General features: G+C 35.0%; 1 protein-coding gene across 11 annotated transcripts in view; it reads right to left on the bottom strand.

The window, feature by feature from the left end:
- MICU3 (mitochondrial calcium uptake family member 3) overlaps positions 1-13,381 on the bottom strand; it is a 101,788-nt gene that overhangs the window by 15,544 nt on the left and 72,863 nt on the right. For 5 of the 11 annotated variants that reach the window (XR_010141054.1, XR_008527772.2, XM_054561219.2 and 2 more), the window contains 4 exons: positions 11,452-11,547; positions 9,849-9,949; positions 9,075-9,246; positions 447-555 (listed from right to left, as the gene is read on the bottom strand). Coding sequence is in view for 8 of the 11 variants with exons in the window: in XM_054561219.2 (XP_054417194.2) it covers positions 447-555; positions 9,075-9,246; positions 9,849-9,949; positions 11,452-11,547 (478 nt within the window). In the remaining 3 variants the exon portion in view is untranslated. The remainder of the gene's footprint in view (positions 1-446; positions 556-9,074; positions 9,247-9,848; positions 9,950-11,451; positions 11,548-13,381) is intronic. The other 6 variants (XR_010141056.1, XM_024251657.3, XM_054561223.2 and 3 more) reach the window with 2 other exon arrangements.

Genomic DNA, 13,381 nt, shown 5'->3' with positions numbered 1-13,381 from the left:
CAAAGACAGCTGAGGACACCAGCATTCTGAATTCTATGACCACTGTATTTGTTTGAAAATTATGCAAAACTGATACTCAATTTTACAGGTTAGTGGGTTAATGTAAGTCCATGGCTAAGAGGTGGCTCTGCTGAGAAAATTCCAGTTTCTGAGTCAGCAGGTGTTAAATTAGTAAAATAAAATACCATCCTGTGAGAACAGGGCATGACCAGCTGCTTCCTCCACAGGTAGACACAAGTCCCTCAACGCCACCCGGTGGCTATGAGGTTTCTTCCCTCACGGCTGTTTTCCGACAAGCACCAGAACTGACTTGTCACTGAACGTATACACCGGACGTTCACACAAGCTGATGCATGATATGTCACATTTAATTAACTGGTTGCCAAAATCTATAGAGACAATGTAGTATTACTTCTTGCTTTTAATTTTTGTAGATGATTACTTACCTTGCCCTATAGAACGACTTGCAAAGTTATACATATTCAGGGCTATTGCAAAGTCTTCTAGGTTGTTTAAAAACTGGAAAAATGACCTGAATTCATCAAATGTGATGCCCTATATTGGGAAAGGAAATGAAAATACATTTAGTATTGCCAAATTTATTAAAATCAGTATCTACACATAAGAGAAAAAAACAGATTAAGCATTTGCAATGTATCTTGTAAGTAAACATTTCCAGGGCACATTTTGACGTTGTTCTCCAAATGGAATGTAAAATTCACTCAGACTTACTTTCACTGGGTAGTGCTGCCTGCTAGTTACAATAGTGCTGCCTGCTATTAGAATAATAGGTAAAAGTATTTTTTAAACACTGTCGTGTCAGCACAAAATTCCAAAAAAAAAGCTCCAATAAAAAAGAATTAAAAAGTTTCAATTTTGAAAATCCTCTATTTTATGCCTGATTTTTTTTTAACCCTGTAAGGTAAATATGATAATAAAGAAAAAAACAGAAAAAAAAAAGCCATAAAAAAGTTTCCCCTGCACATGTATTCCTCAAATGTAATTCAGCATCAGCATTAGATCATGAATGTCTTTATAATGACAATGCAAAATCAAAGTGCTGACTCCATGTCAACGCAGTGTATTCACACTTGTTCCTGTCACTATAGCACTGCCAGGGCAGTGGCAGGAAGTGCAGTGACCTCAGAGGTACAGTTCTGGGTGCCTCCACACTGGGCTGGTGTGGGATCATGTAAAGGACTGGTGGTCAGGGTGGCCTCTTCTGGAATGTCATGTGTATAAACTGCAATTATTGCCACTGCTGTTACTTCAGTTGAATAGGGAAAGTCTTTGAAATAAGTACAATGTATCTTAGAGCATATACATTTGGACAAGAGGAGCTGCAGTTAGTTAATGTGTTCTCCTCAGCAAATTAACATAATTAAGAAAGAGAACAGAGAGAAGAGCAGAAGGCCGAGTTGAGGCCTAACAAATTCTTATTTAATACAAGGGTGAGAGGAAGGGACACTAACTGAGGCCGTGTTGGAAGACCAGGGAAAGAACCACAGGGATCTAGTTTCATATAAGCCAGCTACTGATTAGATCAAATGATTTATTACCCAAACACTCAGCTTTTGATATATGTTACTCCAATTACAACTCATCTTTTACTTGCAATGGGAGAATCCTTACTGTCTTTTCTCCTCACATTTTTTACTTTCCTTTCCTTATATTGATCATTTATGACCATTCCAATCTTGGATCCTGCTTTGTGACCCTATCCCACCCATCACGTTTTCTGTAGAAGGCTGTTTGAATCAGTTAGGAGGACTGCACCAGAAAAGGTTTGTCGTGATGTGGAGAGCTTGTTGCCAAAAAAACTGGTCACTGCTGTGGTTCTGCACCAGTTTATGCTGCAACCTGCTGCCATAACAGCAGTGTCTGGGTGACAGGCTACTGTTAGTAGGAGTAAAACACACGAGGATGGAATATTTTTAAATAAAGGGAAAACAAAAATATCAATATATTGGGCAGGCATGAAATTAAGAAATACATTTAAAAATGACAGACTATAATGTTCAACATCTCAACTTTTAGATTTTTCAACACATGGTTCTCATGTTTGGAAAGAGGTCAAATTCAGAACATACAATCATTCTTTTGTGTAAATTAAACACTTTGTATTTAGAAATATAAAATTATAAAATAACAAATGGGCCATGTATTTTGATGGAGATAATTAAAGCAATGTTTCTTAATGGCCAAGAGGGACAGACAGTCTGAGAGAGGGGCAGACAAAAGGGGTGTGGCCATTTCTTCACTCTACCATCCTCACCCTCAGAATCACTACTGGAATAAACCATCAGGACTTGAATGGAATTTGTCTTAATTGTTAGAAATAAGGTGAAAAGAAGTAGCTTACATGCTAACAGAAATAAAAGAATGATAACTGAAAAGCTGAAAGCATCAAAAAATACATGCACTGAGAGTACAGGAATAAACTCAAATATTTATGGTCAACTGACTTTCAATAAGGATGTTGATATGGTTTGGCTCTGTGTCCCCACCCAAATCTCATCTCAAATTGCAATCCCCATGTGTCCAGGGAGGGAGGGACCTATAATCCCCCCATGTTGAGGCAGGGAAGTGACTGGATTATGGGGGCAGTTCACCCCATGCTGTTCTCATGATAGTGAGTGAATTCTCATGAGATCTGATGGTTTTATAAATGGCAGTTTTTCCTGTGTGTTCTCTCTTTCTCTCCTGCCGCCTTGTGACGAAGGTACTTGCTTCTTCTTTGCCTTCCACCATGATTGTAAGTTTTCTGAGGCCTCCCCAGCCGTGTAGAACTGGGTCAATTAAACCTCTTTCCTTTACAAATTACCCAGTCTCAGGCATCTCTTTATAGCAGTGTGAAAATGAACTAATATAGATGTCAATACCATTTATTGGGGAAGGAATTGTTTCTTCAATAAATGGTGCTATGACAACTGGATATCCACATGCAAAAGAAAGAAGCTAGACCCTAACTTCATACCATTTATAAAAACTAATTCAAAACAGATCAAAGTTCTAAATTTAATAGTTAAAGCTAGTAGAGTTACAAAATAACCAGACAAAACTTCATGACCTTGAATTGCCAACAACTGCTTAGACACCAAACACATAAGGAACAAAATAAAAATAGATAAATTAGACTTCATCAAACTAAAAGCATGTGCATTAAAGAACACTATCAAAATTAGCTGGGTGTGGTAGCATGGGACTGTACTCCTAGCTACTTGGGAAGCTGAGGCAGGAGGATCACTTGAGCCCAGGAGTTTGATGTTGCAGTAAGTATGATCGTGCCACTGCACTCCTGCCTGGGTAAGAGTGAGACCCTGTCTGTAGGAAAAAATTAAAGAAAAATAATAAATAAAAATAAAGTGAAAAGACAATCCACAAAATGGGAGAAGATAGTTGCAAATAATATATCTGATAAGGCTCTAGAATCCAGTTTATATAAAGAACATGTACAAAGCAGTAACAAAAAGATAAACAACCTAATTTAAAAATGGGCAAAGGACTTGAAAAATCATTTCTCCAAAGAAATGGCCAATAAGCATATAAAAAGATGCTGAATATAATTACTCCCCAGGGAAATACAAATCAAAACTACATGTACACATATATTCATAGCAGCACTACTGACAACAGCCAAAGGCAGAAATAGCCCAAATGTCTATGGAAGGATGAATGGATAAACAAATTGTGGTATGTACATAAAATGGACTATTATTATTATTCAGCCATAGCAAAGAATGAAATACTGATACATACTACAATGTGGATGAACCTAAAAAACACTATGAGACCAGTTATGGTGACTCACCCCTGTGATCCCACTACTTTGGGAGGTTGAAGTGGGAGGATCACTTGAAGTCAGGAGTTTGAGACAAGCCTAGGCAAAACAAACAAACAAACAAAAACCCTGTCTCTACCCCCCCCCCCAAAAAAAAAATAGCCAGGCACAGTGGGACATGCCTATAGTTCCAGCTCCCTGGGAGGCTAAGGTGGGAGAATCACTTGAGCCAAGGAGTTTGGGGCTGCAGTGAGCTATGGTTGCACCACTGCACTCCAGCCTGGGTGGCAGAGAAAGACTCCATTTCTTAAAAGAAATAAATTTAAGTGAATAATAAAAATACTACGAAAGAACCCAAACAAAAAGGTTACATGCTATATGATTCCACTGAAATTAAATATTAGAATAAGCAAATCCACAGAGATAGAAAGCAGAGTGATGGTTGCCAGGGACTGAGGAGAGAAGGAAACGGGAAGGGACTGCATCATAGGTACGGGGCTTACTTTTGGTATGAGGAAAATGGTTTAGAAGTAGAAAGAGGTGGCAGTTGCACAATATTGTGAATTCACTAAATCTCACTGAATTATTCAGTTTAAAATGGTTAATTTTTTGTTATACAAATTTTACCTCAATAAAATAAACAACAAAAGACTAGGAAGAGGAAAAGACTAACTCGAAAAATCCAAACAAATCATTACAATATAGTATTGACTAAATACACACAGACGTTCAGAAAACATGGTCTTATGAGGCTTTCAAGTGTATATAAGCCATGTTTGTTTTCAGCACAAAATTCATGCTGATCCCATAAATTATGCCACAATATATACTGTTCCAAGTTTATTGGTAACTGATGTAAATGGCAACTATATAATAACTTTTAGAAATATAAGTGAGTTTAAAAGGTTAGGAGAAATAAATCCAAACTCCAAAATTTACTGGCTGAATGACCTAAGGTAAGCCACTTAAATCTTTCTGAATATCCATTTCCTTAAAGCTTAATAACAATAATTATACTACTTTCTTGTTAACATTTGCATTACATGGTTAGTATGAGAAGCCATCTTTCCATCCCTTCTGGTCACTATCTACATTATCTCCTAGATAAGTCTACCTAGTCCCATGGCATTTTAAAATTTTTTAAATTATTTATTTAATATGACAATATATTCACTTGTTCAAAGTTCAAAAGGCCCAAAGATTGTATAGCACAAAATCTCCCTTCTACCCTTCGCCATGTAGTTTCCTTCCTTAGAAGAACCAATTTCTAGTCCTGTGAATCCTTCCAGAGTTAGCATAAGCTTTTTATACTCTACAAATGGCTCTAAATCATGCCCTTTGCACACTTAGTATATCCTGGAGATAGTTCTACACTAGTAAAGAATTTTTTTGATCTCTTTTCAGCTGCACCTTATTCTATTCTATAGATATATCATGATATATTTGATCAGCGACTTACTGAAAGACATTTAGGCATTTCCAGCCTGTTGCTATTACAAACAACATTATAATGAGTAACCTTGTACATGTGCCATTTCATCATGAGTGAATATATCTGTAGGTAAAATTCATAAAACAAAAAAGCTTCAAGTTCTACATTTTAAAATACCATCTATCCATCAATTAACAGGAGTTCAACATAATATATATATTTGCATACATATACATAAAATATATTTGTGTTAGGAATTAAGCAAATTATACAGTATGTTAGAATATGATAATGCTATCGAAATAAAAACAGATTAAGGTAGGAAGGAATAAGGAAAGCCAGGAGAGGGAGTATCATTTATATAATAGGTTATATATTATTCATATAATAGGCTATTATTTATATATTAGATTAGAAAGGGTAGGCATCATTGAGAAATAGCATAACGAGCCATGTGGCTATTAAGGGAAGAACATTCTCGTCAGAGGGGACAACATATACAAAGCCCTAAGACAGAAGATTTGAAAAACAGTAAAGAGTTTCTGTGGTTGGTGCAGAGTGAGCGAGGAGGATCAGAATATAGGAAGTGAGGTCAAACGTAATGAGGGAGCAGTGTGTGTAGGAGCCACTGTAAGGAAGAATGGCAATCTTACTGTGGTATGATCGAAATCACAGTCAAAAGCATTTCTATGAATGCTAAATGCAGAACAGATTGCAGGGAGGCAAACTTGGAAGCAGAAGGATGATCTGGGAGGAAATTCCAACAATCCAGGCAAGACAGAATGGTTACTTGGATGGTAGCAGTGGAGGTGGCTAGGAGTGGTTAAATTCTTATACGGGTAGTATCAATAGGATTTGTTGATAGACTGATTGTATGTAGAATGTGAAAAGAGGGAGTCCAAAATTTTGGCCACAAGAACTAAGAAGAACCAAGGTCCTATGAACTGAAACAGGGAAGATGGTTTGCGGAACAAGTTTTATGGAATGACCAGGAGTTCAGGTTTGCAACCATTAAGTTTGAGACATCTGTTGGATCTTCAAGTGGAGATGCTGAGTAGGCAGTACATTGTAAAAGCCTGAAATTCAGGGGAGAAGTTTAAGCTGCGGACAGTGTGGAGGTTTATACACTAATGACTAATCAGTAGTCCTGACTGCACCCTTGACTGCTAGATTCACATATCCAACTTGCCTGCTTAGTTTTTCATTTAGATAACTATTAGGAATCTAAAATATGACTGGTTCCTAGTAAAACTCTTGATTCCCTCCTAACCCTAAATTCATGGTTTTGCTTAGCTCAGCAAATGGCATTGTTTCAGTTTGTGGTTCAAGCCAAAGCCCTAGGAGTTCCTGATTCCTTTTTCTCTTATAATGAAATATCCATGAACAGGTACTATCAGCTCTACTTTTTAAATGATCCAATCAATATCTGACCCCTTTCCCCTACTCTTACCCTGGTCCAAGCCATGCTTATCTATTGCCTGGGCACCTATAACAGTATCTTAACCTGTCTCTTCCTTTCAAAGCCAGGCCACCTAAAATCTATTCTGTTATGTAGCAGCCAAGATATCTTTTGAAACATGAATCAGATATCTGGCGCATGAATTAGACCACATCTGAGTGTCACAGTTGATTGTCAATACTTGTTGAATATTTGCTGAATGAGCATCATGCCTATGCAAAGCAAGGTTCACAGACCTTTTCTGTAAAGGGCCAGAGAGTCAATATTTTCATTTTTACTGGCTACATGGTCTCTGTTGCCTCAACTTTACCATTTTAGTGCAAAAACAGCGGCAGACAGTATATTAAATAAATGAGCATGGCTGTGTTCCAATAAAATTTTACTTACAAAAATAGGTGGGGTAGTTTGCTGACTCCTGCTTTAAAGTTTAAATACTATAGTGGCTTCCCATCACTCTTACAGTCACTATTTGAATAACTAAACTTCTTACCTTAGCCTACACAGTCTTAAAAGATTTGACCCACATCCACCTCTCCTTACTCATCTCCTACAATTTTCCTGTCCACTTACTTTACCTTTTGGCATTTTCTCAAATAAACTAAGCTTTTCTGTCCTCAGGCCCTTGGCATTTGCTGTTACCTCTGTCTCGAAGACTTTACCCAGAACTTTGCATAGCTCATTCTTCACAGTCTCTCCCCAGAAGTTACCTCTTCACTCTTCAGCAAAGCTCTTCCTAACAGTCTACTTTCTTTTCCAGTCCCCATGACTCTTGCTCCCTTTCATAACATTTATCGGTATCTGAAAGTATGTCTTTTTTTACTTGTTTGTCTCTCCACTAAGATATATTTCCATGAGAGAAGGATTTTGCTTATGTTGCCACTTTAACCCCAGTGGTTGGAATAAAGCCAAGTAAATAGCAGATGCTCAATAAATATCTGCTAGGTAAACAAATGAAAATGAAAGTAATTTAGAAATGTAAAGTGCTATTCAAATATTAGTAGCTGTTATTCTTCTGGAGAGAAGGAGATGAGAGATGGAAGGAAGGGGAAGAGTTAAGTAGGTGGAAGGAAGGGAAAGACATAAGTAGAGTGTGGTAAGAATATCACTGGCTTAGAAAGCCTTGGATTTGAATCCTTGGACAAGGGTCTAAGTATCTGAAAGCCTCAACTTCCACTATTCTAAAAGAAAGATGCGAAATAAAGTTGTCAAGCCTGGAAGGTTGCTCTGAGGATTGATGAGGTAATGTAGAAAAAAAAAAAAAAATCAATGAGAATCAATTAATTTTGGTTCACGTGCAAATTTTTCCATTTCTACAAGTAATCATTTGTGGTGCTTAAGATACCTCTAGAAATTGGAATTTTTCAGAAACTGAATTTAACTTTAAAAAACTTAACCTTTTAAGTTACAGATTTTAATATTTTCATTTAATAAAAGCAAAAAAAAAACAGATTCAAGTCCCTAAGTAATACCCCAATAGCTGGAAAAACTGCACTACTAGGGTAGTACAATTTTCCATATTTATTTTTAGGGAAGTACCTATGAATTGGAAAAATTCCGTTTAACATGGAAAACAGACAAAAAGTACTCTAATTCGGAGATATCGTAAACTGATTGCCAAATGCATCAAGTCTTTTTTTTTTCATTCCTTAGGGGAAATGGAGAATTGTTAACATTGTCACAGTGTATCCATTCTAAACAAAGTCAAACTATTTGCAAGTTTTTCTTGGATGACTAACCTGATCCTTGTCTAAACACAAATAGAAGGCAATATATCTAAAACATCCCACGCTTGAAGAGGTACTTGTAACACTAGTTCTATTTGGTTGCAATGATGCATTCAAATACCACTAGATAATGCAACTGTTCAGAAGCACTGACAACACATTTGTTACTAAACAAATAGGCAATCAGTTGTCCCAGGTTCTTAACCATTCATGCCATCCAAACTCTTTGAAAAACTTCACTTGAGCTGATGATAAGATCACTCACTCATCAATGGTGGTCTTCAAATGACCTTTTATTAAGGGTGTTACGGAGAGGAATAGAGTGTGACAGAAATGATGTCAACATAAACTGTTTTTCATGAGGTGATGTTTAGGTAGTAGTCAAAGCATACAGCTAAGTGGAATTCTCCTGAAAAATGATATTGTTAATTTGAATAAAACAATTGCTAGCAGACTAAAGGAGTTTCGAAATACCTAAGAAAAATGTGGATATCTACCCAGAATATACAATTAATTTATTTTAAAAGTATAGCCAGAGCATTTAGGACACAGAATGAAATACATCCAAGATATCTTTTAATCCACAGAGAAGCAAAAGAACTAATAAAAAGGCCATGTGTTTTATAGGCACATATTACAAAACAGTAACATAACCAACTAAATATGAGGATTAGATACCTTTTCTTCAGGTATACTGTAACGCACATTTTCTAAAAATACTGATGTATTTTCCACATTTGTATATCGTAAAAGAATATGAGCAAAATCTTCCTCACTGATGGTATTCATTCCATTTGAGTAGGAAAGGAATTCTATTTCTAGAACTTCTGTTTGGAGATTATCCATGAATCTATGACAAAAATGTAATAAAGAAGGAAAAAGATAAATAAAGAGTAATGGTAACAGGAGATGATCAAATACTCACTGTCCTAGAAAAGGTTACATGGAAATAATTGTATGATGACACAAAGATTAATAAAGTTCCTCCCTGTAAATGAGAATGAAAAGAGCACACAATCTGTGAGGCTTTATCACTTAATGACTGTAGCACCCGGGGCAAATAACCTAGCCTTTCAGGGGTTTAGTTTCCTCATCTATAACATGGGGATAACAAAAGTACCTTGCAGAATAGCAATGATACTTAAACTACTTGTTACTATCACTGCAGCTTATTGAGACAAGGAATTGGCAACATACTTTCTTCTGAATATACAGGAGATAACAATCCAGATATCTGGAATTTAAAAAAAACATTCAGTAACTTCCTGTTATAATTATCAATATAACCACTGGTATGTAGGTACTGATAAATGTGGGTATTTATTATACAGAGGATCTTATTTAAAATTAAAGTAACAAAGAGGTGAGTATTGCTGTACTAGACAATTTCTAAAGATCCTTCTGATTTCAGTAGGCTAATAATTTTTAATAAAAATATAAAAATAAGCTCACCTATAAAAATCTTCAAAGTTGAGCTCAGCTTTTCCTTTCTTTCCAAAAAAGTGTACAAGAAGTGTAGTATCTGTTACTAAACTTGTGATGTCATCAGCACGCTTAAAAAAAAATCACAATTTAAAAGTTAGCTTCAATAAAAAAAAACAGAATAGGGATACCCAATATTTCCCAAAGAATTTTGTTATCAACATACAAACATCAAGAATGTAAATATATTAATATTAGAATGAAAAACACAGGCATATTAATACATGCAATTATAGTTAAAATAAAGCTCACATTTTAATAATAGAACTTTGAATGGAACTGATCTTTGTACTCAAAAATTTTTGAAGATATGATTTAAGAAATGTTTAATCTCAAATTATGCATACAGGATTCTATCTTTTAAATTATCCAAAATAATTGAAATCCTTTAATAATCATCTAAATATTCTATTTTTATTCAAGTAATTAGTTTGGATTTTCCTAATCAATCTGAAAAATCTGTTTTTTCAAATGATGTTCCAAAGAGGTAACCTCTGCAGATATATTGAATAAATGGAGCTGACAAAAGAATGGTCCCAAGCTTCACAAAACAGCTTCCTTTAACCATTGTATTCCACAATTATGATACTTTAAATGGATACTGTATTTGGAAAGAGAGAAACTAAAGTAATAATATGACCTTGAAAATTTATATGATCTATAATTTTTTCAGTCTTACATAACATGTCAAATGGATAAAAAATTAATTCCAGAGATTTTTCCTTTCCCACTCAACTTAATAAACTAAGTTCTAAGTATTTTCTTAAAATTGCTTGGTTATAGTCCTTATAAAGTATAATGGCCTATGAAAATCATCCACCTTCCTTTAATATAACTTTATAGATCTTCCTTTTCTCTCCTTCCCTTCCTTCCTTCTCCAGTTGGCCATTAACTCATTTCATAAACTCAGGTACAAAAAGCATAAAATTCAAAGGATTGTAACTCTCCTATACATCATCCTAGGAAATGTGAAAAAAAAGAGTTTAAATAATCCTATTTTTTATTGAAGAAAAATAGCTGTAGATAGGCACATAGTTTTTAACTTTTTGTCCAGAACCATTATAGTACTCCATAGAAAACATAAGACAGAAAACAAATACTTCTCTACAAAGGATCAGTCTTCTGTGGTTGCTGACCGAAAGTCTCATTCACCCATATACTAAATTTTCATATTCCTTTGATTCCTCATCGCCCTCTTCCTAATCTTTGATAAAGATGGCAATTTTGTCCTTCATAACATTTGTTAAATCTTTATTTCCTTTCTCCATGGACCAAATCTTCTTCTCTTTTAATGATTAACATGGAGTAACAGAGACCACATCTGATTTCCCCTGCACATGTCCCCTTTTAATGCATTAAAATCTGTTTCTAAAGTGACTAATTATTCACATGTCTTAAAAACTCCAGCATGTAGGGTCATCTGTACTTTAAATTATCTAAAATTGGTGACATTCTTTAGTAATCGACTAAATATTCTATTTACATTTAAGTAATTTAGTAGATTTTCCTAATCATATCCAGCATATAACCTCGTCATTGTTTGGTAGATCTCTACTACTACTTCTCAGTTTACCTTGTTGAGAAATCCCAAGAATTCTCCACAGCCGGAATACCTGAGAAGTTGTCTACAATAAAACCAACTTCTTTGAGGATTTGATAGTGGTTTGATCTGTTTGCCGGGAGGAAAAAAAATACAGCCAGGTAGCCAAGTGTCACATACTATGTTTTAAATGCATCTTCTTGAATAAGCTTCTTATGAAACTTGAGGGATATTAGTGGTACCAGTCTTTTGGGGCTCCATAAGTGAGGGGAGACTAGTATAATTAGAGTAGCTCTCAAAGGCATTACTGTCTCCAGAACTTTAAGTTGAAGAGGCAGCCTGCTCTAATAGAACAAGATTTAAAATTAGAAGACCTGGGTCACTGACTTTTTTTTACCTTCAGCTTTCTTATCTATAAAATGGGAATAATCCTAACCATAACAACAATTTTGAGGATAAAGTTAAAATATAAGCAAAAAATGTTCTTATTAGTAGTCATAAGATGCAAATAACTTTTGGGAAAAAAGAAATCTGGTATTAATTATAGGCACTCTTTTTGTGATTTAATAGAGTCTAGCTTAATAAATTTATTATCTTATTATTATCAGCTTAAATTAGTAGTAGGAGGAAATATTTCAGAGGTTACAGCATGCTCGAGTGGAGCATAAGAGTAGAGGCGCCTCTGTCTGGAAGCTAGAGGAATGGGGTGGGAGGAAAGGAGACAGAGTAGATCAGAAGGGGGAAATGTTGTTTTTGAAAAAGTTGCTTACTTCACAAATAGCCAGTATTGTGGTGAGCAAATAAGATGAGTTTAAGAGTCAGATTGCTGACTTTGAATGCAGGGACTTGTGATTATTTAAGTGACCTTAGAGAAGTTAATCTCTCGAGGATATTACTATCTTAAGGAATAATAATAGTATCTATCCCAAAGGGTTGCGGTAAGGATAACACATTTAAATCATTTAGCCCTCTGACTAGTGTACTGTAAATGCTCAGTAAGTGTTAGCTGTTATTATGTATTTTTGTCAAATTTATTTCAGGACACTGAAAAGGGACTAGACAAGACAGAAAAGAATGTTGAATCTCAATGAAAAAAAGACTTTTACATCATACACTCTTACTTCTTTTTTGCTGTTGAAATTACATATTATATACATCTGGAAAAAAAGCCTTAAAATGAATGAGTGGTTACAGGAACACCAAAAGTTTAGTGAATTCAGATAACATAATTAAGGAATGTTTTCTTACAGTGTGGGATGTCCTTTTCAAGAAACAGTATACTAAAATAAGATGGCTTTGTCTTATGCAGTTTTTAAATAATGACCTCATTCAGCCAGTTTTTCTCATGCCCACTGATCAGAGCAGATCTTCATTTAACAGTCTTTCAGCATCAAAATCTTATGAGATGTATGTTGCACTTATCCAGATAATCCAGATCCAATGAGGCATAAGTAACAGTGACATCAGAGAAACGAAAATGAAAATGGGGAAAACTTTTCCCCCATTCAGTGAAACAGAGAACTGCTCAGTCACTGAAAACTATACCAGTGTCCTTGGGATCCTAACAGTGTTATGTAACTTACATCACCCAAGGATTAAGAGAAGAATAGAGACTTTATCCCTGTGAGTCTTGTGCTCATTGTTAAAATAAAATGAACTCGGGTGTTTTCATAACAAAGGGAGAAAAAGCCACCAAAGAACCCCATGGGTCATTTATTCAAAGGACATTATCTTACTTTGTTTTGATTACAAACTATTTAAAATGATTTCATCAAAAATAAAATAAATAAACTTGCATGAAATATAAATATATCAAACTATTAAAGGGTTTAAAAATATTATTTTAACATATTTTTATTGATTATAATGTGATAATAACCCTATGAGGTATCCAAGGGCTGGAGGAAATCTTCAAACTTTTGATTTTGTTAATAAAGTTTTTGAACAATCCATTGAAATTTAC

The sequence above is a fragment of the Pongo abelii genome, chromosome 7 (assembly GCF_028885655.2).
Source record: "Pongo abelii isolate AG06213 chromosome 7, NHGRI_mPonAbe1-v2.0_pri, whole genome shotgun sequence".
Lineage (NCBI taxonomy): Eukaryota > Metazoa > Chordata > Mammalia > Primates > Hominidae > Pongo > Pongo abelii.
The sequence above is the reverse complement of the archived record's forward strand: the minus strand, read 5'-3'. Positions and strand labels throughout refer to the sequence as shown.